The following is a 24,683-nucleotide window of genomic DNA, read 5'->3' on the forward strand; positions in this document are numbered from 1 at the left end:
TGTGGTTGACTCTCAATTGCCCTCCAAGGGCAACTCGGGATGGGCAATAAATGCTGGCCCAGCCAGCGACGCCAGAACCCCACAAATGAATAAAGAATAAGCTCATTTGTTCGTGGTGGAGTTTGATTTTCCATTGAACGGTTAACCCTGTGCAGCCTCTTTCTGAATCCAGCTCAAGGTTCTGATATTGGAAACTCAGCCACTTTAACTTTCCTCTGTGTAAACCATGATAAATGAGCTTGTAATTTTCTCCAAAAAAAAAGGCTGCAACAAACAACTTGCTCTGTGGTGTGGCCACAATTCCCCAGTGTGTAAATCTGTGTCAGTATGCAGCTCAGGATTGCCAGTGAGAGGGAGCGTAAAGTACTGACTGCTGGGACGACGTCAGGACATCACTCAGTTTGGTCCAAATGTTAAAAATAATCTGCCCAGGCTTGAAAACAGGACAGCTCGGATGAAAAATGAAGATAACAAAACCCCTAAAATAAAAAAGCGCACCTCCTGTGGGAACAGGCCGCACGTTTGTCTAACCAGACAGCTGACCCACCAGAACAAAATAAAATAACACATTTCACGTTCCGTGGCTCCCTTGGGGTTTCAGAAAAAATTAAGAGGTTTGCCCTCAATGACCAGAGGCGAGGGTTGAGGTGACGGCATTTTTCAAGGATGCAAGCGTGAAACTGAAATTAGTTTGAGAAGATATGGGCCAAGTTTTCAGGCAGCGGAACACAAAGGGAAGGGAGCCAGGGAAGGTTGCTTGTCTAGAATGGTTGCCAAGGTTTCGTTTTTTGCACGGTTCGTGGGCACCATTGGCTAGGCCAGCATTTAGTTTTGTTTGTTTTGCTGCTCTTTTTGTAGTGGTTTTGTTTTTTTTTAAATCCAACCTCAGTATGATGAGCTTTAAACTTTATCTATTTATTAGTGTTACAAGTAGGCTTACATTAACACTGCACTGAAGTTACTGTGGAAATCCCCTAGTCGCCTCACTCCGGTGCCTGTTCGGGCACACTGAGGGAGAATTTAGCATGGCCGATGCACCTAACCAGCACGTCTTTCAGACCATGGAAGGAAACCAGAGCACCCGGAGGAAACCCACGCAGACACGGGGAGAACGTGCAGACTCCGCACAGGCAATGACCCAAGCCGGGAATCGAATCCGAGGCAGCGGTGCTAACCACTGTGCCACCGTGCCACGCCTAATGTCCAATGAACTAATGTCAAAGACTGCTGAGGCTGAGCTGTGAGGTGGTGACAGACATATGTCAGGAATGGCACAAGCCGCAATCCATTGACCCCCCCATCGCCCCATGCCCTTCCAGTGGCTGTGAGCGTACCCGTCTCTCTGAACTTTTACACCTCAGAGCCTCTCCAGGGTTCAGTGAGGACCCAGCCAGCAATACAAAGCTGTTTGATGCCCTCTCAGTCAATTTGGTGTTTCAGACCAAGAGGGGAACAACTTTTCCCAATTAGCAGGCTTCCCTCATGTGTCGGGCATCATTAATTCTACCCATGTCAACATAAAGACTCCAACTGGGCAGCATGGTGGCACAGTGGTTAGCACTGCTGCCTCACAGCGCCAGGGACCCGGGTTCGTTTTCCAGCTTGGGTCACTGTCTGTGCGGAGTCTGCACGTTCTCCCCATGTCTGCGTGGGTTTCCTCCGGGTGCTCCGGTTTCCTCCCACAGTCCGAAGGTTTGCAGGGCAGGTGGATTGGTCATACTAAATTTCCCCTTAATATTCCAATATGTGAAGTTTAGGAGGATTAGCCATGGGAAATTGTCTCTTAATGATGAGCCGAGGAAAAATAATGGGATAAGTTTGAGTTTATTTTATTAGTGTCACAAGTAGGCTGACATTAACACTGCAGTGAAGTTACTGTGAAAATCCCCTCGTCACCACACTCCGGTGCCTGTTCGGGTACACTGAGGGAGAATTTAGCACGGCCAATGCACCTAACCAGCACATCTTTCAGACTGTGGGAGGAAACCGGAGCGCACGGAGGAAACCCACGCAGACACGGGGAAAACGTGCAGACTCCACACAGACAGTCACCCTAGACGGGAATTGAACCTGGGTCCCTGGAGCTGTGCGGTAGCAGTGGTAACCACTCAGCCATCGTGCCACCCTGAAGATGCTCTGTTAGAGAGTTGGCGCAGACTTAATGGGCTGAATGGCCTCCATCTGCGCTGTAGGGATTCTATGGAACTCGGCATAGGCACACCTTCAGCAACCAAAACCACACCAATCTCTTCCAGAAATGTAATCCTCCCATGCAAGATAGCTGGGATCTGTCTCTTCATCAGTCCTGATGTGGTCTCCAGTCAGATCCCTCTGTTTGGTTTAATTTAATTTAATTTGATTTGGTTTATTATTGTCATATGCATTAACATACAGTGAAAAGTATTGTTTCTTGCGCGCTATACAGACAAAGCATACCGTTCATAGAGAAGGAAATGAGAGAGTGCAGAATGTAGTGTTACAGTCATTGCTAGGGTGTAGAGAAAGATCAACTTAGTGCGCAGTAGGTCCATTCAAAAGTCTGATAAAAAGCACAGATGAAATGAAACACAGAGAATGACAAATCAACTGTGCTCAGGAAAAGTGTAGATATTCCGTGATCGGACTATTACTGTGTGTCATCGGGAGAGTCAGACTCTCTCATTGGGGTGTCTGAGCAGCACTCTTAACCTCTGGGGTAAAGGTTAGGTGGATGATGAAAGGATTATCTGGAAATTACAGATATTTCATGCACCCAGCATCACAGAAGTTGAAAGCTCTGTTGTGAGATGCTAAAGTTGATAAAGAATACAACTCTCCTCTTGAATAAGTTACTGTGCAATGTGGCATCAGAATCATTGAATCCTTACAATGCAGAAGGAGGCTATTCGGCCCATCGAGCCTGCACCGACAACAATCCCACCCAGGTCATATCCCCCTAACCCCATGTATATACCCCACGGGCCCGATTTTGCCAACAATTTGCGCCCATTTCTGGGCGCGTAATCGCAGTAAAATTGGGCGTGAGGCCTTTATTGCGATCTGCACCCGCGTCCGAGCAAATCGCGACTTTACCGACATCCGGTTCGGGCGCGGATCCGTTCCGCGCCCGAATCGATTTAATCTACCGCCCGCCCAACCCTATAATCAATTCCCATTTTACCGTCTTCTGTTCCGTTCCAGAATCCGAAACCGATTTTTATTTTTCAGGGGAAACTCCGAAGCGGGTTCAGAGCCTGCAACGGCTCTCTGACCCAGATCATCCTCTGGGAGGAGAGAGGGGGGGGCGGGGGGGCAGGAGGGGGCCGGGTCAGATCATCCTCTAGTGGGGGGGGAGGAAGAGGGGGGCAGGTCAGATCATCCTCGGGGGGCGGAGGAGAACGGAGGTGGGTCAGATCATCCTCTGGGGGGGGAGGAGAAGGGGGGCGGCTCAGATGTATCTCTGGTTGGGGGGAGGAGGAGGGGGGCAGGTCGGATCATCCTCTGGGGGGGAGGAGGGAGGCGTGTCGGATGGAACTCTGGGGGGGAGGAGGGAGGTGGGTCGGATGGATCTCTGGGGGGGGTAGAGGGGTCTGCTGCCACTCTGTGGGCAATCGGTGGGGAGGGGAGGGGCAGGGGTGTCCGTTGCCACTCTGCGGGTGATCCCTCCTCCCCACCGGAGGAACGAATCCCTCCTCGCGGAGAGGATGGCCTGTGTCAGAGAGCCGCTCTCTCCGCTTTCTGCTTTTTTTTTCCCTGTAACTGGTTTTCATGATACATCACACAAACAAGTAAATATATGCAAGTCAAATCCACACAAATGTAGTCAGGAACAGGAGGCACAGAATTAATGTGAATGGGTACTGTCTCATTAACATTCAAAGCATTTTCTCCTTGCAGTTAAGCCATGTAATAGTAGAAATAAAAACAGGAATCTATATTTTCATTCCCTGTATCCTTCCTGTAGAAACACATTTTAATAAAATAAATGGATTAGATCATAAATAAAAAACACAACTTATTAATGACATCACAATAATATGTGCATTTGTCAAAGTTCCACTGATGTCAACACCAGTCAAGCAGTCCGGTGATGGTTGTTTCTCAAATCCAAAATTTTGAAGATGACTTTTTCTTCCAGAATTTGCTATAATTGTCAACTTTAAATTCATCTTCAAATTGCTCCTCTTTCATTCCAGCTCTTTTGGGAACACGTTTGCGCATTCTAGCTTTCCTTTCAGCTTCTGGCAGAAGGGAAACATCGACTGGCATCATAATAATTTTTTAGGCTCCTTGTATCAGATATTGATAGTGGACCCATCAGGTCGAACCAGCAAAACAGGATACAGCCTGGCATAGACCTGCCTTCCAAAGCGAACTACTGATGTTCTATTCGAATGGTTCCGCCTGGGTACACTGGACACAGGATACACAGCAGGAAGCAATCGTTCAGAAACATTTGGCTGTAAAGAAGGCACAGACCGCCACAGCCGCGAGCTCCAGCCCAGCGCCCGGACGCGCTTTTTCAATTTTTTTTCGAACTGCGCATGCGCAGTTCAGAGCTCCGATCATTCCAGCAGCGCTAAGCCCCGCCCACAACGCGGATCGGACTGGAGCCGGCTGAAAGCGTATGGGCGCGCTGGAAAGCGGATTTCGAGGTCGGATCTGTACTACGTCCAGATTCGGCACTTAGAATCAAAATGGTAAAATCGGGCCCTACGAGCCCCCTGACCCGAAGGAGCAATCTATCCTGGCCAAACCACCTAGCCTGCACATCTTTGGAGTGTGGGAGGAAATTGGAGCACCTGGAGGAAACCCACGCAGACACGGGGAGAACGTGCAAACTCCACACAGACAGTGACCCAAGCTGGGAATCAAACCAGGCCCCTGGCGCTGTGAGGCAACAGTGCTAACTACTGCACTACCATTAGCCTTAAATATTGAAGGAAACTGCCACATCCTGTTGCAAGCCTGCGACTGGGCCAGGGAATGTAATGAGGCAGTGGCAACTGACTTTAAAAGACAAAGATAGTTTTTTTATGTTTTGCTACAGTTTGTAGATATGGCAACGAGATTTATTAACAGAACCATTGTGGACAAGGTCATGGAGACATAGATGGACACTGGATTAGGAACATTGACAAAGTTCCTGACAGAAAATGGAGGAGAATTTGCAAATGATGAATTTTGGGACGTGTGAAAATATGAATTTCATTGAACCAAAGAATTCCTGCAGTGTAAAAGGAGGCCATTCAGCCCATTGAATCTGCACCGACTCTCTAAAAGAGCACCTTGTCCAGCGCCCCCCCTCCACCTATCCCCATAACCCAGTGCATTTTACCATGGCCAGTCCATCTAACCCACACATCTTGGGACACGAAGGGGCACGATCTTATCGGCTTTCCACGCCGGTCGATCGGCAGGACGAGCCGGTAAGATTGCAAGAGAGGCAAAAAATCTGGGTTTGCGCCGGGTTTCTCGCCACTCCCAATATGACCGGCCGTAGATTACCGGCAAAATTTAAATATTTAAATCTTTATTTAAATATGATTAGTGAGTCCCAGCTCGCTCTTACAGGTAGGAATCCAAAGTAGCCTTCAGTGCTATCAGGTGTTCCCTCTGCTCTTGAAGGAGCAATGACCATTAACTTTTTATTTCCATGCCTTGCATGCAGACAGGAAAGCTTTCATCAAGGATAAGCATTCAGGAAGAAGAAGTGGAAAATTGGAACACAGCACAAGGTCATCACAGGGAGAATTTGACTTTGGGTGAGCTTATTTTGTGAGGGGCAATGGGAATGGAAAGACTCAGGAATGGTTCTAGGATGGTAGTGGTTAGCACCGCTGCCTCACAGCTTCAGGGACCTGGCTTCGATTACTGGCTTGGGTCACTGTCTGTGTGGAGTTTGCACTTCCTCCCCGTGTCTGCGTGGGTTTCCTCCGGGTGCTCCGGTTTCCTCCCACACTCCAAAGATATGAGCACATGGTTGATTGGCCAGGCTAAATTGCCCCTTAGTGTCAGGGGGACTGGCAGAGTAAGTACGTAGGGTTATGGGTATAGGGCCTGGGTGGGATTGTGGTCGGTGCCGACTCGATGGGCTGAATGACCTTCTTCTGCACTGTAGATCTGAAGGTGGATAAACCACCTGGACCGGATGGACTACACCCCAGGGTTCTAAAAGAGATAGCTGAGGAAATTGTGGAGGCATTGGTGGTGATCTTTCAGGAATCACTGGAGGCAGTGGGGGGTACCAGAGGCCTGAAAAGTAGCGAATGTAACACTGCTGTTTAAGAAGGGAGGGAGGCAGCAGACGGGAAATTATACGCCGGTTAGCCTGACTTCAGTCATTGGCAAGATTTTAGAATCCATTATTAAAGATGAGATCGCAGAGTATTTGGAAGTGCATGATAAAGTGGGACTGAGTCAGCACGGCTTTGTCAAGGGGAGATCATGTCTGACAAATCTGTTAGAGTTCTTTGAGGAGGTAACAAGGATGTTAGATAAAGGAGAACCAGTGGACGTGATTTATTTAGATTTCCAGAAGGCCTTTGACAAGCTGTCGCATAGGAGACTGTTAAAGAAGTTAAGTATCCATGGTGTTAAGGGTAAGATCCTGGCATGGATAGAGGATTGGCTGACTGGCGGAAGGCAGAGAGTGGGGATAAAGGGCTCTTTATCAGGGTGGCAGCCGGTGACTAGTGGTCTACTTCAGAGGTCAGTGTTGGGACCACAACATTTCACAATATACATTAACGATTTGGAGGAAGGAACTGAAGGCACTGTTGCTAAGTTTGCAGATGATACAAAGATATGTAGAGGGACAGGTAGTATCGAGGAAGTTGGGGGGGGGGGGGTGGGGGGAGGGCGGCTGCCGAAGGACTTGGACAGGTTAGGAGAGTGGGCAAAGAAGTGGCAGATGGAATACAATGTGGAAAAGTGTGAGGTTATGCACTTTGGAAGGAGGAATGGAGGCACAGACTATTTTCTAAATGGGAAAATGCTGAGGAAATCAGAAACACAAAAGGGACTTGGGAGTCATTGTTCAAGATTCTCTTCAGGTTAACGTGCAGGTTCAGTCGGCAGTTAGGAAGGCAAATGCAATGTTAGCATTCATGTCGAGAGGGCTCGAATACAAGAGCAGGGATGTACTTCTGAGGCTGTATAAAGGTCTGGTCAGGTCCTATTTGGACTATTGTGAGCAGTTTTGGACCCCATATCTAAGGAAGGATGTGCTGGCCTTAGAAAGGGTCCAGAGGAAGTTCACAAGAATGATCCCTGGAATGAAGAGCTTGTCATATGAGGAACGGTTGAGGACTCTGTGTCTGTACTCATTGGAGTTTAGAAGGATGAGGGGAGATCTTATTGAAACTTACAGGATACTGCGAGGCGTTGGTAGAGTGGATGTGGAGAGGATGTTTCCACTAGTCGGAAAAACTAGAACCAGAGGCACAACCTCAGGCTAAAGGGACGATCCTTTAAGACAGAGATGAGGAGGAATTTCTTCAGCCAGAGAGTGGTGAATCTGTGGAACTCTTTGCCGCAGAAGGCTGTGGAGGCCGGGTCATTGAGTGTCTTTAAGACAGAGATAGATAGGTTCCTGATCAATAAGGGGATCAGGGGTTATGGGGATAAGGCAGGAGAATGGGGATGAGAAAAAAAATCAGCCATGATTGAACGGAGCAGACTCGATGGGCCTCGCGGGGCATCAGAATGAATTTGTGAATAAAAGCAAAATACAGCTGGAAATCTGAAATATAAACAGAAAATGTTGGATGAACTCAGAAGGGTTGGCAGCTTCTGTGGTGAGAGAAACGAAGAATGGGATTTTCCGACCTCCCCCACCCCTCGCTCTTTGTGCATCCCCTAGCGGCGGAGTGCACAGATATCCGAAAACCCCAGTGACAGCGGCGGGGCTGGAAGATCCCACGGCCAGCCAATGGCAGGCCACCCCTGCCACCATAAAATATGCTGCGGGGGGAGGGGGAGGGGGGTTGGTGGGGATAGCGACGGCACGCGGAATATCCCAGCCAGGGTTAACGTTACGGGTCCACCCGATTCCTCTTCAGAGTTGGATTTGCGAAGACTGACAGTGTGACAGGAGATGCTGAGGCACGCTCATATATTTTGTGGGACAGAGTCAGAGCGACAAGACAGGATGGATCAGGAGTTGGATCAGGAGTTGGATATCAATAGAAAATCTGATTGTGATAAGCAATAAGCTGCCTTGTCCATATGTCAGTTACTCCAAATTTTGATTTGATTTGATTTATTATTGTCACATGTATTAATATACAGTGAGAAACATTGTTTTTTGATTGCCATACAGACAAAGCATACCGTTCATAAAGAAAGAAAGGAGAGAGCGCAGAATGTAGTGTTACAGTCATAGCTCAGGGGAGAGAAAGATCAGCTTAATGCGAGGTAGATCCATTCAAAAGTCTGACAGAGCAACAGGGAAGAAGCTGTTCTTGAGTCGGTCGGTACGTGACCTCAGACTTTTGTATCTTTGGAAACAAAATGGATTCTCGGGCATTGTCTCATCCAGAAGGATCAAGTAACTGGAGGGGTTTCAACAATTATGGGGACTGGCAGGAAAATAGAAGAATGGGCTGAATGTCCAGGATGATGGACAGGCAGCGAAAGCCATGGACTGGGAGCATAAAGAATGGAAAAGAGGGAAGTGTGCCCTAAGCTGCAGTGTTGGATCAGGTGACGAATCTTGGTTGAGGAAAGATTCACGCACGGTAGATAAGGGCTGAGGTGGGGGATATGATGTGGAGATGCCGGCGTTGGACTGGGGTGAACACAGTAAGAAGTCTCACAACACCAGGTTAAAGTCCAACAGGTTTATTTGGTAGCAAAAGCCACTAGCTTTTGGAGCGCTGCTCCTTCGTCAGGTAAGTGGGAGTTCTGTTCACAAACAGGGGGTATAAAGACACAAACTCAATTTACAAAATAATAGTTGGAATGCGAGTCTTTACAGGTACCAAATAAACCTGTTGGACTTTAACCTGGTGTTGTGAGACTTCTTCCTGAGGTGGGGGAAGCAGGGGATCTAACTGGAGGAGCCCAGAAAGACTTCATAGAATCGAATCTTCACAGTGCAGAAGAAAGCCATTCGGCCCGTCAAGTCTGCACCAGCAACCATCCCACCCAGGCCCTATCCCCGTGACCCCTCATATTTACCCTTGCTAATCCCCCTGACACTAAGGGGCAATTTAGCGCGGCCAATCAACCTAACCCACACATCTTTAGAGTGTGGGGGGAAACCGGAGCTCCCGGAGGAAACCCACGCAGAGACGGGGAGAACATGACAAATTACACACCGAAAGTCACCCGAGGTGGGAATTGAACCCGGGTCCCTGGCGCTGTGCTAACCACTGTGCCACCATGCCACCCTCAACAAGAAAGCAGAGATTGCAGCTTAACTAGGCGACACAATGACTTGGAGAGCGGGAAATACTGCCCAGGTCTCTCTTCAGTTTTATTTTCTATCTGACCAGAAAATGCACTTGTTACAGTGAGGGAATGTGCGAGTGTTGGAGTTGCTTCACGTCGGAATTTAAGAGCAGCGGTTCCTAATTGAGGAAGTATTTTGGGCTTCATTACAGAATTATAAAGAGGTGTTCACACTGGGATGTTGGGGCTTTCTGGAAGAGTCTGTCACTTTCCTCTGCATGCTTGGAGATCAAGCTGTCTTAAGCTCCAGGCTGGCTTCAGAGTCATTCTTTCCTCACACATCATTCCTGGAATTAACACTTCACAGAAAGTATTTCACTCTCTCTCAACTTGCCTCGGGGCACCCTCAGGCCGTGGATGCGAGCCTGGTTTGTGTGATGGATTGGGCTTCATTCACAACATGCTTGCCAGTCACATATATCATTATTTAATTCAATGAGATTTGGAGACAATATTAAACATAATAGGGAATGTCAATGTTTGTTGACATTCATAGATTGTTCCCTCATTGACAAGTTACAACTTTTCCACATCAAATCTAATGCATTACTGATTTTCAATGTCTATTTGATTTGTTGGTTTTGTAGGATATTATCATGTTGCCCCTGTGTTTTAACTTAGAAACTTAGAAACCCTACAGCACAGAAAGAGGCCATTCGGCCCATCGAGTCTGCACCGACCACAATCCCACCCAGGCCCTACCCCCATATCCCTACATATTTACCCACTAATCCCTCTAACCTACGCATCCCGGGACACTAAGGGTAATTTTAGCATGGCCGATCAACCTAACCCGCACATCTTTGGACTGTGGGAGGAAACCGGAGCACCCGGAGGAAACCCACGCAGACACGAGGAGAATGTGCAAGCTCCACACAGACAGTGACCCAAGCCGGGAATCGAACCCAGGTCCCTGGAGCTGTGAAGCAGCAGTGCTAACCACTGTGCTACCGTGCCGCCCGTTGTGCTACCATGCCGCCCAATCAATATGGATTCCAGCTCTGTGCTCGAGAGCATTATTGAGAGCCTTGAAGCATTTCTGGTGTGGAGATGCCAGCGTTGGACTGGGGTAAACACAGTAAGAGTTTTAACAACACCAGGTTAAAGTCCAATAGGTTTATTTGGTAGCAAATGCCATTAGCTTTCGGAGCGCTGCTCCTTCGTCAGATGGAGTGGATATCTGCTCTCAAACAGGGCATACAGAGACACAAAATAAAGTTACAGAATACTGATTAAAATGCAAATCTCTACAGCCAACCAGGTATTAAAGATACAGACAATGTGAGTGGAGGGAGCATTAAGCACAGGTTAAAGTGATGTGTATTGTCTCCAGACAGGACAGCCAGTGAGATTCTGCAAGTCCAGGAGGCAAGCTGTGGGGGCTACTGATAGTGTGACATAAATCCAAGATCCTGGTTTAGGCCGTCCTCATGTGTGCGGAACTTGGCTATCAGTTTCTGCTCAGTGACTCTGCGCTGTCGTGTGTTGTGAAGGCCGCCTTGGAGAACGCTTACCCGAAGATCAGAGGCTGAATGCCCGTGACCGCTGAAGTGCTCCCCCACAGGAAGAGAACAGTCTTGCCTGGTGATTGTCGAGTGGTGTTCATTCACGTTTGGACTCATGATGAACAATCACTGAAACAACTATTTGATGACATCAACAAGTTCCATCCCACCATCAGACTCACCATGGACTACTCTCCGGAATCGGTTGCATTCTTGGACACACGCATCTCCATTAAAGACGGTCACCTCAGCACCTCACTGTACCGCAAGCCCACGGATAACCTCACGATGCTCCACTTCTCCAGCTTCCACCCTAAACACGTTAAAGAAGCCACCCCCGACGGACAAGCCCTCCGAATACACAGGATCTGCTCGGATGAGGAGGATCGCAACAGACACCTCCAGACGCTGAAAGATGCCTTCATAAGAACAGGATATGGCGCTCGACTCATCGATCGGCAGTTCCGACGTGCCACAGAGAAAAACCGCACCGACCTCCTCAGAAGACAAACACGGGACACGGTGGACAGAGTACCCTTCGTCGTCCAGTACTTCCCCGGAGCGGAGAAGCTACGGCATCTCCTCCGGAGCCTTCAACATGTCATTGATGAAGACGAACATCTCGCCAAGGCCATCCCCACACCCCCACTGCTTGCCTTCAAACAACCACGCAACCTCAAACAGACCATTGTCCGCAGCAAACTACCCAGCCTTCAGGAGAACAGTGACCACGACACCACACAACCCTGCCACAGCAACCTCTGCAAGATGTGCCGGATCATCGACACGGATGCCATCATCTCACGTGAGAATACCATCCACCAGGTACACGGTACATACTCTTGCAACTCGGCCAACGTTGTCTACCTGATACGCTGCAGGAAAGGATGTCCCGAGGCATGGTACATTGGGGAAACCATGCAGACGCTGCGACAACGGATGAATGAACACCGCTCGACAATCACCAGGCAAGACTGTTCTCTTCCTGTGGGGGAGCACTTCAGCGGCCACGGGCATTCAGCCTCTGATCTTCGGGTAAGCGTTCTCCAAGCGTGTCTTCACGACACACGACAGCGCAGAGTCGCTGAGCAGAAACTGATAGCCAATTTCCGCACACATGAGGACGGCCTAAACTGGGATCTTGGATTTATATCACACTATCAGTAACCCCCACAGCTTGCCTCCTGGACTTGCAGAATCTCACTGGCTGTTCTGTCTGGAAACAATACACATCTCTTTAACCTGTGCTTAATGCTCCCTCCACCCACATTGTCTGTATCTTTAAGACCTGATTGGCTGCAGAGATTCACATTCTAATCAGTATTCTGTAACTTGATTTTGTGTCTCTGTGTGCCCTGTTTGAGAGCAGATTTCCACTCCATCTGATGAAGGAGCAGCGCTCCGAAAGCTAATGGCATTTGCTACCAATTAAACCTATTGGACTTTAACCTGGTGTTGTTAAAACTCTTAAAGCCTTTCTGGCACAGGGAAGTTCTGAATTGAAGTCACTTGGCACAATCTGGCCCTATTTGTTTAATAAGGCAAAATCTTTTGAAGCAGCTTTGGCCTCGGCTTTGACCAAGTCTTGGGACTAAAATCATCGTCCCTTTAATTCATTCATTCAGGGGATGCGACCAAGGTCCGCTTTTGTTGACCATCCCTTGAAGGTGGTGGTGAGCCGCCTTCTTGAACCACTGCAGTCCATGAGGCGTAGGTACAGCCACTGTGCTGTTTGGGAGTGAGTTCCAGGATTTTGGCCCAGTGACTGTGAAGGAACAGCAATATATTTCCAATTCAGGATGGTGCGTGGTTTACAGAGAACATAGAACAGTACAGCACAGGAACAGGCCCTTCAGCCCAGTGTTCTGCCAAACATGACACCAAATCAAACTAATCCCTTCTCTCTGCCTTTGGTCCATATCCCTCTATTCCCTGCACATTCATGTTCTTATCTAAAAGCCCCTTAAACGCCCCTATCGTATCTGCCTCTACCACCACCCCTGGCAGCGTGTTCCAGACATTTACCACTCTCTGTGTAAAAAAAAACCTGACCCCTCACATCTCCTTTCCCCCTCTCACCTTAAGTGCATGTCCTCGAGTATTAGACATTTCAACTCTTGAGAAAAAAGATTCTGACTGTCAACCCTATCTATGTCTCTCAAAATTTATAGACTTATATCAGGTCTCCCCTCAGCCTCTGTCACTCCAGAGAAAACGACTCGAGTTTGTCCATATAGCTCATACTCTCTAATCCAGGCAACATCTTGGATTCTGCACCCGCTCCAAAGCCTCCACTTCCTTATTGTCAGGTGGTGACCAGGTTTGATGTGATTTGATTTATTATTGTCACATGTATTAGTATACAGTGAAAAGCATTGTTTCCTATGTGCTCTACAGAGAAAGCATACCATTTATAGAGAAGGAAATGAGAGAGTGCAGAATGTAGTGTTACAGACATAGCTAGGGTGTAGAGAAAGATCACTTGGAGAGGAACCTCCAGGTAGTGGTGCTCCCACGTGTCTGCTGCCCACGTCCTTCTAGATGGTGGAGGTTGCGGGTTTGGAAGGTGCTGTCGAAGAAGGCTTGGTGAGTTGCTGAAGTGCGTCTTGTGGAGATGATACGCACAGCTGCCACTGGGCACTGGCAGTGAGGGAAGTGACTGGTTAAGATGCGGATAATCATTTGATCATCTGTTGCTGGTGGCTTGTGGACAAACAGACTAGTGACAAATAAAACTTGTCTGTTTTGCTTATACCGTTTCCATCTCCTTGTCCAGATAATCTATTTCCCATCCAGCTTAGCACTGGATGTTAATTACACTTGACCTGAGCTTTTTAGCATTCTCGGATTCCATTCTCCCCAGGCCTCGAATAGTTTGGGAAATTGCCTTTGGTGTTCTGTCTTTTGCACTCCATTGCACTGATTGGTTTTGCAGACGGTCAAATTCAGTCTCATCCTTGAGGACCCACAGGAACATCCTGCTCCAATTTCAACATCGATGTCTCCTGGATGACTGTTAAGTGACAGGTTCACTCTCCATGTCCAGGCTTGTTTTGCTGCTAATTGTCACAGCCAGACGAAAACTTGCTTCAAGCGCATCTCTCCCGGCTCAATTTGCAAATATTTCTGCACTGGCCTGTCTTTGAGCATATGGCTGGACTAATCAAACATTCATCCCTGAGATGGATAGGCCGTTTATCACGCTGTATAAATAACATTGCTACAGAGCTTTTGGCTTTGATCGTGGCTTCATTGTTTGGGGATTTGCCTGCTTTCTCTTAACTCCACGTACACATTTGATCGTGCCATTGGGGATCTTCTTAAATGCTTCTTTTTGCTGTGCCTGATTGATAGCTTTCTCCGCATTCAAGTCAAACCCTTTGGGAGCCTTTCAGAGACCAACTCCCAGATAAACCACTTGATCTTAAGTATAGCTGTGTCACCATAAGAGGCACAATGATCAATGAATTAACAGGTTAAACTGAATATTACATTTCCATGTGCCACAAGGTCGTTTTGCTCGAATGTCACTTGTACAACTTTGTATGTTGCCAATCTGAAGGTTTGCGTTGTGCTTTCTGGTTCATACTGCTTGAATCTTTCAAAATATCTTATCTATTTTAGCACTGCTGCCTCACAGTGCTGGGGAGCCTGCTTCGATTCCTGCCTTGAGTGACTGTGTGGAGTTCTCCCTTGAGTGACTGTGTGGAGTTCTCCCCGTGTCTGCGTGGGTTTCCTCCAGGTGCTCCGGTTTCCTCCCACACTCCAAAGATATGCGGGTTAGGTTGATTGGCCATGCTAAATTGCCCCTTAGTGCCAAGGGGATTAGCAGGGTAAATACGTGGGGTTCCGGGGATAGGGCCTGGGTGGGATTGTGGTCAGTGTAGACTCAATGGGCTGAATGGCCTCCTTCTGCACTGTAGGGATTCTATCATTCTGTCCTTGTGAAATCACTTTATTCATTTCAACTGAATTAATAAGTATTATTGCATATGTGTAGTTTGACAATGCTTTGACCTATATATAGCATGTGTACAGCTACAGACAGAATTTCATGTGTACAGTTATTTTTTCCTCTGTATTGCAAAATTCTTCAGTTTTGGTTGGAATGACTGTATTTGATAACTTGCTACTTTGTAGTACTTCCATTCAGGGCTTCTAGTACTGACTGAGGCTATTCATGTAGGCCCTTGTCCCTTGCCACTCACCTGTGCACCATCTACAAGGCACAAGTCAAGAGTGCGATGGAATACTCCCCACTTGCCTGGATGGGTGCAGCTCCAACAACACTCAATAAGTTCGACGCCATCCAGGACAAAGCAGCCCACTTGATTGACACCACATCTACAAACATCCACTCCCTCCACCGCCGACGCTCAGTAGCAGCAGTGTGTGCTATCTACAAGATGCACTGCAACACCTTCCAAACCCATAAACACTTCCATCTGGAAGGACAAGAACAGCAGATAAATGGGAGCACCACCACCTGCAAGCTCCCCTCAAAGCCACTCGCCATCCTGACTTGGAAATATATCGCCGTTCCTTCGCAGTCACTGGGTCAAAATCCTGGAATTCCCTCCCTAAAGGCATTGTGGGTCAACCCACAGCACGTGGACTGCAACGATTCAAGATGGCAGCTCACCACCACCTTCTCAAGGGCAACTAGGGATAGACAATAAATGCTGGCCAGCTGGCGACGCCCATGTCCCACGAATGAATAAACTTAGATGGGAGTTCAGGTTTCTCGCGTATCAGTGCAGACCCGATGGGCCAAAGGGCCTCTGCTGCACGATACGATTCTCTGATTCCATACATCCGTTGCCTTGGGAAACACTGTTTCCTCGGAACAGCATGAGAAAAAAACAGAATACCTGATTATTTCTCCCTGCGCCCTTTGTGGGATCTTGAAGATGAACTTGCCAAGGATGAAATTTGATTTGGCATGACAAGTGTAAAACAATGAAGTGAGATTGAATCAGCTTCCTATTTTACACAATTTTAATTTCCACTGAGGACCACCGTACTGTCATACACAGTCAAAATTATCCCCATCTTTCAGATGTGTTGAGGAAATGATAAGGAATTACGATATACATTTCTCAACTGAGATCTACTGAAACGATTCAGAGATAACCTTGACTGCTGAGTGAGCTTATCCAGTGATTAGCTGAGCTGTAGTCATTAAATAGTGCTTACAGCTCTGGGCAACGCCACTCAACCCAATCGATCTCTGTCAGTACGTGTGTTCCACACAACCCTCCTCCCACTGCAAGTGGCAAGCTTCATCAGCTTCTTGTTTCAATTATATCAAGGGATTGATAATCAGTGCCATCTATATCAATACTTGAGGGCCAGCAAGATGGCACAGTGGTTAGCACTGCTGCCTCACAGCGTCAGGGATCCGGGTTCGATTCCCGGCTTGGGCCACTGTCTGTGCGGAGTCTGCATGTTCTCCCCGTGTCTGTGTGAGTTTCCTCCAGGTGCTCCAGTTTCCTCCCACATTTTGAAAGACGTGCTGGTTGGGTGCTTTGGCCATACTAAATTCTCCCTCAGTGTACCCGAACAGGCGCCGGAGTGTGGCGACTAGGGGATTTTCACAGTGACTTCATTGCAATGTTAATGTGAGCCTACTTGTGACACTAATAAATAAACCTTAAAAACAATTATATCAAGGGCTTGATAATCAGTAAGAAGTTTAACAACACCAGGTTAAAGTCCAACAGGACTTTAACCTGGTGTTGTTAAACTTCTTACTGTGTTTACCCCAGTCCAATGCCGGCATCTCCACATCTTGATAATCAGTGCCATGTTTTTCCTAAATCTTCATGAATACTTGCCCAAGGAAACATGTCACAATTCCCTATGGAAAAGATACAGTTTTGATCCGAGAATTATAGAATCCTACAGTGCAGAAGGAGACCATTCAGCCCATTGAGTCTGCCGACCACAATCCCACCCAGGCCCTACCCCATAACCCCATGCATTTACCCTAGCTAGCCTCTCTCCTGACACAAAGGGCAATTTAGCATTGCTAATCCACCTAACCCGCACATCTTTGGACTGGCAGAGGAAACCGGAGCACCCGGAGGAAACCCACACAGACACAGGGAGAATGTGCAAACTCCACACAGAGAGTGACCCGAGCCGGGAATCGAACCCGGGTCCCTGGCACTGTGAAGCAGCAGTGCTAACCACTGTGCCACTGTGCTGCTCGTGATCCGATGATTTTTTTTAGGCACTCCCAAAATGATAGGGGGTGGCACTGCTGCCTCACACCGCCAGGGACCCGGATTCAATTCCGGCCTTGGATGACTGCGTGAAGTTTGCACATTCTTCCCGAGTCTGTATGGGTTTTCTCCGGGTGCTCCAGTTTCCTCCCACAGTCCAAGTAAGTTTTAAGGTTTATTTATGATTGTCACAAGTAGGCTTACATTAACACTGCAATTAAGTTACTGTGAAAATCCTCTAGTCGCCACACTCCCGCGCCTGTTCGGGTACACTGAGGGAGAATTCAGCATGGCCAATGTACCTAACCAGCACGCCTTTCAGACTGTGGGAGGAAACCGGAGCAAACCCACGCAGACACGGGGAGAATGAGCAGACTCCACACAGACAGTGACCCAATTCGGGAATCGAACCCGGGTTTCTGGCGCTGTGAGGCAGCAGTGCCAACCATGGTGCCACCGTGCCGCCCATGAGGTTAGGTGGATTAGCCATGGAACATGTGTGGGGATACGGGGATAAGGCGGAGGGGAGGGCCTGGGTGGGATGCTCTTTTGCAGAATCAGTGCAGACTCGATATGCCGAATGGCCTCTTTCTGCACTGTAGGGATTCTGTGGTCCTATGGTTCTCTCTTAAGCATGCAGTGATGATAGTTGATCGGATAGTTTGTCCAGAAGAGTATCATTCAAAGAGAACTTGCAAATAAGAGTAACATGACTCAAATTAGATGCTTGGTGGTATAGAACTTTAGTATTTCTGAAAAGAGTCACATATTGTCAAAATTTTCAGTCTTACACTCATCAGAACAAATACAAGATTGCCAAATTTCAAAGGAAACAGCAATTTCTACTGCATGAGAAAAGGGTTCTGATTGGTTGGTTAGTCAGCTCTGATTGGTTGAGGTTTTGTAAGGAAGAATGCACCAGGGAGTTATTGTTCCTCTTGCTTTTGTTTAATTAAAAAGGTTCAATTCCTGGACAAGTTTCTTTTGCTGACCCTGTGAATGAATATATATATAGCATTGAGCAAGTGAACAACTGAGCTACATTGTGAGCCTTCATTGGGTGCAGGAGTAGGCCATTCGGCCCCTTGATCCTGCACCAACATTTAATATGATCATGGTTGATCATGCACTTTCAGTATCCCACTCCCGCTTTCTCTCCATACCCCTTGATCCCTTTAGCCACAAGGACCACAACCAGCTCCCTCTTGAACATATCTAATGAACTGGCTCCAACAGCTTTCTGTGACAGAGAATTCCACAGGTTCACAACTCTCTGAGTGAAGAAGTTATTTTTCATCGCAATCCTGAATGGCTTACCCCTTATTCTTAGACTGTGACCCCCTAGTTCTGGACTTCCCCAACATTGGGATCATTCTTCCCACATCTAGCCTGTCCAGCCCCATCAGGATTTTATATGTTTCTGTGAGATCCCCTCTCATTCTTCTAAATTCCAGTGAATAGAATCCAGTTGATCCAGTCTCTCTTCAATATGTCAGTCCTTCCGTTCCAGGGATCAGTCTGGTGAACTGTCTTCTGAGAGAACAGAATCACAGAATCTCTACAGTGCAAAAGGAGGCCATTTGGCCCATCAAGTCCACGCTGACTCATACCCCAGTTTACCCTGTAACCCCATGTATTTATCCTGCTAAGGATGTGATTGCACTGGAGGGGGTGCAGAGGAGATTCACCAGGATGCTGCCTGGGACGGAGCATTTAAGTTATGAAGAGAGGTTGGGTAGGCTTGCATTGTTTTCATTGGAGCAGAGAAGACTGAGGGGAGACCTGATCGAGGTGTACAAGATTATGAGAGGCACGGACAGGGTGGATAGGGAACAGCTGTACCCCATAGTTGAAGGGTCAGTCACAAGAGAATATAGGTTCAAGGTGAGGGGCAGGAGGTTCAGGGGGAGTGTGAGGAAAAACTTTTTTACCCAGAGGGTGGTGACGATTTGGGATGTGCTGCCTGGAAGGGTGGTAGAGGTGGGTTGCCTCATATCCTTTGAAAAGAACCTGGATGAACACTTGGCACATCATAACATTCAGGGCTATGGGCCAAGTGCAGAATCATAGAATCTCTACAGTGCAGAAGGAGACCATTCAGCCCATCGAGTCCACACTGACCAAATTCCCACCCAGGCCCGATTCTCGTAATTCCACATATTTACCCTGCTAATCCCCTGACACTAGGGTTAATTTGGCATGACCCATCAACCTAACCCACAATCTTTGGACGGTAAATGGGATGAGGTGGGAGGTTAGGTGTTTCTCACGTGTTGGCGCAGGCTCGATGGGCTGAAGGACCTCTTCAGCACTGTGTGATTCCACGATTCTATGATTAATCCCCCTAACCTATATATCTTGGGATAAGAAGGGGCAGTTTAGTTTGGCCAATCCGCCTAAACTGCACACCTTTGTGGAAATGCCACCTCTCGATACAGGTCGCTAATCGTATGCCAATATGGGGGAATCAATGTCAGCTTGCACCACTGGCAAGACTAAGAACAAAGAACAAAGAACAACACAGCACAGGAACAGGCCCTTCGGCCCTCCAAGCCCGTGCTGCTCCCTGGTCCAAACTAGACCATTCTTTTGTATCCCTCCATTCCCACTCCGTTCATATGGCTGTCTAGATAAGTCTTAAATGTTCCCAGTGTGTCCCCCTTCACCACCTTGCCTGGCAGCGCATTCCAGGCCCCCACCACCCTCTGTGTAAAATATGTCCTTCTGATATCCGTGTTAAACCTCCCCCCCCTCACCTTGAACCTATGACCCCTCGTGAACATCACCACCGACCTGGGGAAAAGCTTCCCACCGTTCACCCTACCTATGCCTTTCATAATTTTATACAGGTCTATTAAGTCTCCCCTCATCCTCCGTCTTTCCAGTGAGAACAACCCCAGTTTACCCAATCTCTCCTCATAACTAAGCCCTTCCATACCAGGCAACATCCTGGTAAACCTCCTCTGCACTCTCTCCAAAGCCTCCACGTCCTTCTGGTAGTGAGGCGACCAGAACTGGACGCCGTATTCCAAATGCGGCCGAACCAACGTTCTATACATCTGCAACATCAGACCCCAACTTTTATACTCTATGCCCCGTCCTATAAAGGCAAGCATGCCATAAGGGGGGTGGATGAGTGTTCGGGCCGATAGCAGGGGAGAGGAGTGAGATGGGTCTATCAGACTATGCCCGATCTGGGCTGGCTTTGTGTCAGAATCAACAACACAGAAGTCACACACGAGATAGACAAAGATAATGCATTTGAATCCTTTGAAAAGGTTCCCTCACAAAGGGACAACTTGTGCCATCAATTAAACTGACAAGCGGAGGAGCTGGCTTTTCAAGATCTATCCTTCCCTTGTCTATTCGAAAAAACATTGAATTGCAAAGGCCACCAAACAAGATGAGGCAGTTAATTCTAACTGACTCACAGGCAGAGCAGTGATGCAGCTGCTTTACCTTGTTTTTTTTTGTCGCTTTTGCAGGGTTCTTTCCTTCGCTGTATTTTTTTTTGGCTTTTAAATTCATTCAGCTGTCCTGCTGGGAGAGACGGGAAATGGAGGGGAAAATATATTCAGCATTCGTTCTTTACACAGGCTCAACAGGACCCACCAACATGCCTCCTACACCGCGGGCGGATCATGCAGGCAACCCACTGGCAAACGACACGCGTCCAAATAATCATTTTGTTTTTGAGTGCATTAACATCGCTGCCTCGTCGTTTGCAGGGAAAAATATTTATCTGTCTTGGAGCTAAAGGAGCTATTTGTTCTATACCTGCCCAGGGAAGCAGCCATCAAGCATGCTTCTACCTTTGGATTGCATCCCTTCCAGCTATTTCCTTCCCTAATGAAATATAGATCTTATCCCAATACAGCAGACATTTCATAAAAAGGAAAGGCACGCCCCCTTCCTGACCCATTCTAACTTGTAAATGCCAGGAATGCGTGACTTTTTTTCCACAAATGAAATGCAGCATTACAAAACTAACAATCCCGAACGGTGGGAGGAAAAGTCACTGCAGCCACCACTCACTTATGTGCAGCTCCTTCCACACAAATGTACGCGGTAGGCCATTCAGTCTCTCCGTCCTCCTTGATCATCTTTTTTTAAGTTTATTTATTCGCGTCCCAAGTACAAAGAACAAAGATTTGATTTGATTTGATTTATTATTGTCACATGTATTAACATATAGTGAAAAGTATTGTTTCTTGTGTGGTCTGCAGACAAAGCATACCGTTCATAGAGAAGGAAAGGAGAGAGTGCAGAATGTAGTGTTACAGTCATAGCTAGGGTGTAGAGAAAGATCAACTTAATGCAAGATAAGTCCATTCAAACGTCTGACAGCGGCAGGGAAGAAGCTGTTCTTGAGCCGGTTGGTACGTGACCCCAGACTTTTGTATCTTTTTCCCGAAGGAAGAAAGTGGAAGAGAGAATGTCCGGGGTGCGTGGGGTCATTAATTATGCTGGCTGCTTCGCCGAGGCAGCAGGAAGTGTAGACAGAGTCAATGGATGGGAGGCTGGGTTGCATGATGAATTGGGCTACATTCACGACCTTCCGTAGTTCCTTGCAGTCTTGGGCAGAGCAGGAGCCATACCAAGCTGTGATGCAACCAGAAAGAATGCTTTCTATGGTGCATCTGTAAAAGTTGATGAGAGTTGTAGCTGACATGCCAAATTTCCTTAGTCTTCTAATCTGGAGAAATTTATAACAACCTGCGTAATGGATATCGTCTGTTTCAGAACCATATTCACTCCCACTTTGCACGGCAACATGAGATATTGACTCGGATGAGAGAATCATAGAATCCCCACAATACAGGAGAGGCCATTCAGCCCTTCGTGTCTGTACTGACTCTCTCTGACAGCGTATCTTATCCAGGACCTCTCCCTCACTCTATTCATGTAACCCCAACCATTTATCATGGCTATTCCCCCATCTTGAGACACTAAGGGGCAATTTAGCATGGCCAATCCACTTAACCCGCACATGTTAGGAGTGTGGGAGGAAACCGGAGCACCTGGAGGAAACCCACGCAGACACAGGGAGAATGCGCAGGCTCCACACAGACAGTTGCCTGGTATGGAAGGGCTTAGTTATGAGGAGAGATTGGGGAAACTGGGGTTGTTCTCACTGGAAAGACGGAGGATGAGGGGGTGACCTAATAGAGGTGTATAAAATTATGAAAGGCATAGATAGGGTGAACGGTGGGAAGCTTTTTCCCAGGTCGGTGGTGACGTTCACGAGGGGTCATAGGTTCAAGGTGAGGCGGGGGGGAGGTTTAACACGGATATCAGAAGGACGTATTTTACACAGAGGGTGGTGGGGGCCTGGAATGCGCTGCCGGGCAAGGTGGTGGAGGCGGACACACTGGGAACGTTTAAGACTTATCTAGACAGCCACATGAACAGAGTGGGAATGGAGGGTTACAAAAGAATGGTCTAGTTTGGACCAGGGAGCAGCGTGGGCTTGGAGGGTTGAATGGCCTGTTCCTGTGCTGTATTGTTCTTTGGTCTTTGTTCTTTAGTTACCCGAGCCGGGAATCGAACCTGGGTCCCTGGTGCTGTGAGGCAGTAGTGCTAACCGCTGTGCCACCATGATGATTCTACGTCAATAGTGTGGGTTCGATTCCCATTCTGCCTGAGGTAGACTTGGCACCTACCTCCTCGCACCCCACTACTTCCCCCCCACCTCCCCACCCGCAAAACGGAACCAGCTGAACAAAATTGCATAAAAACATGAAGCATTTTCTGCTTTCACTGCCTGTCTAACTTAAAATAATACATCGTCTCAAATGCAATGAGGGATGTGCGACATATGCTGGTCTAGCCAGTGACAGCCACATCCCATGGATAAAAATAGAATTAAATCCTGTCACAATAGAAGATCACATCTCTTGTTTTCTTTTCCTTGGCTTCCAGGAATGTGAAAAGTTGAAAAAATCGGGCACCTTTCTGTGTAAAATTCTCCCCGGTGCGTTCAGAACCGTTCAGCACTTTATCAGTGTTTAGCAGACTGGTACCAGAAAACAGCAGTCCCCTCGGGAAATTTTCCCCGCTAACTCAATCTGCCAGACGGTCTTCGCCACTGCCAGGAATGTTAAGCTGCCACGAGTGGTGGGCCGTCCTGATGGGATGTGCGATGCTGGAGTATCATATCACCACCTCGGTCCACGCAGGACGCAAGCAAGCAGGCAACCAGCCTCCCTCTCACCCTCACGTCAGACAGAAATTGTTGTGGAACCAACTCTTTGTCTTGGAAGAGTACCTCGGAACAGAACCTCTCCACATTGGCAAGGTAGGTCACTGATCATAACGAGTTCAAAGAAAGACGGATTTATATGCTTTGAATTGCTTTGATTGGATTTCATTGTCGCATGTATTGGGATACATTGAAAAGTGTTGCTTCTTGCAAGCTATACAGACGGGGCAGCACGGTGGCTCAGTGGTTAGCACTGCTGCCTCACTTCAACCCTTATCTCGTTATTGGAAGTGTTTTTCACATGCTGTCTCCATCTAGAAAAACAATCCTCACAGCTACTGTTATAGAACTGTGTTATGGGAAACTGTTGTTTGCCTGTGTTGTGTACCCTTCAGGAATGTAGTCAATTTTTAGCTAACCCATTCTGATTCTGCATGTAGTCAAGCTAGCTACAATTGTTCAGCTTAGCAGAGTTAGTTAACCCCTACAGTCTAGCATTTAAATATAATTGTGCATAGGCAGAAATATTTTAAAATGAAGCCTTTGCATACAGGGCTAAGCAGACATAGGATCCCTCATGTGTCCATTTATAGTTGAGCCAAGGCACATTATCTGACTTTAACAATGTTGTAGGTTTAACAAACTAATTGCCAAAGGACGCAATTGCTGATATATTGACAGCATCAGCACCGGCACCGTGTCGCACCCCAAGACTTGCTGGCCACAGAAGATGTGTTGATAATGTGGTCCTACAGATTGATTCTCAACTTGGACATCCTTCTAATATGCCTGATGGCAGGCGGTAAGAGTGGGAGAGTTTCCTGCTCAGCCACACCGCAGAAGGCAACGGCAAACCACTGCAATACCTTGCGAAGCATAACCATGGATCAAACCAGATGTCTATGGTCACCAACACCCTTCCGTGGTACCTGAAGATCCCATCACTAGCCAACTGCAGGCCGCCTCCGCCCCCGCAAAACATGCCTTGGGACGGCGGGCAGAAAATCCTAGTTTAAGCCCCTGCATGGCATAAAATGGGGTGTGGTTCAGAGCACCTGGCCAGATGTGTGTAGGCTCTATTCATTCTTCAGAATAGACGTAGGCAGCACTTGGTGCGATTTTAAAAATAGTTTTCTTGATTTAATAAAACTTAAAATTAATACTACAGAAGCGAAGAGAGAGAGAGATTTGGGACTAGCTTCTCAGCCAGGCCTCATACTAATCTTGAATACTCACTGAATTTGGGAACGCACACTGAAATGCACAATATATGTTATTGGCAATCTGTTTTATTGAAATTGCTGGTACAAATCG

The 24,683-nt window shown here is 47.6% G+C and overlaps 1 protein-coding gene across 1 annotated transcript in view; it reads left to right on the forward strand.

Annotated features, from left to right (window-relative positions):
* Positions 1 to 24,683, forward strand: part of LOC144496035 (cadherin-7-like) — a 174,268-nt gene that overhangs the window by 63,868 nt on the left and 85,717 nt on the right. Inside the window, exon 6 of the mRNA XM_078216988.1 lies at positions 23,152 to 23,465. Coding sequence (XP_078073114.1) covers positions 23,152 to 23,465 — 314 coding nt within the window. The remainder of the gene's footprint in view (positions 1 to 23,151; positions 23,466 to 24,683) is intronic.

The sequence above is a fragment of the Mustelus asterias genome, chromosome 7, assembly GCF_964213995.1.
Source record: "Mustelus asterias chromosome 7, sMusAst1.hap1.1, whole genome shotgun sequence".
Lineage (NCBI taxonomy): Eukaryota > Metazoa > Chordata > Chondrichthyes > Carcharhiniformes > Triakidae > Mustelus > Mustelus asterias.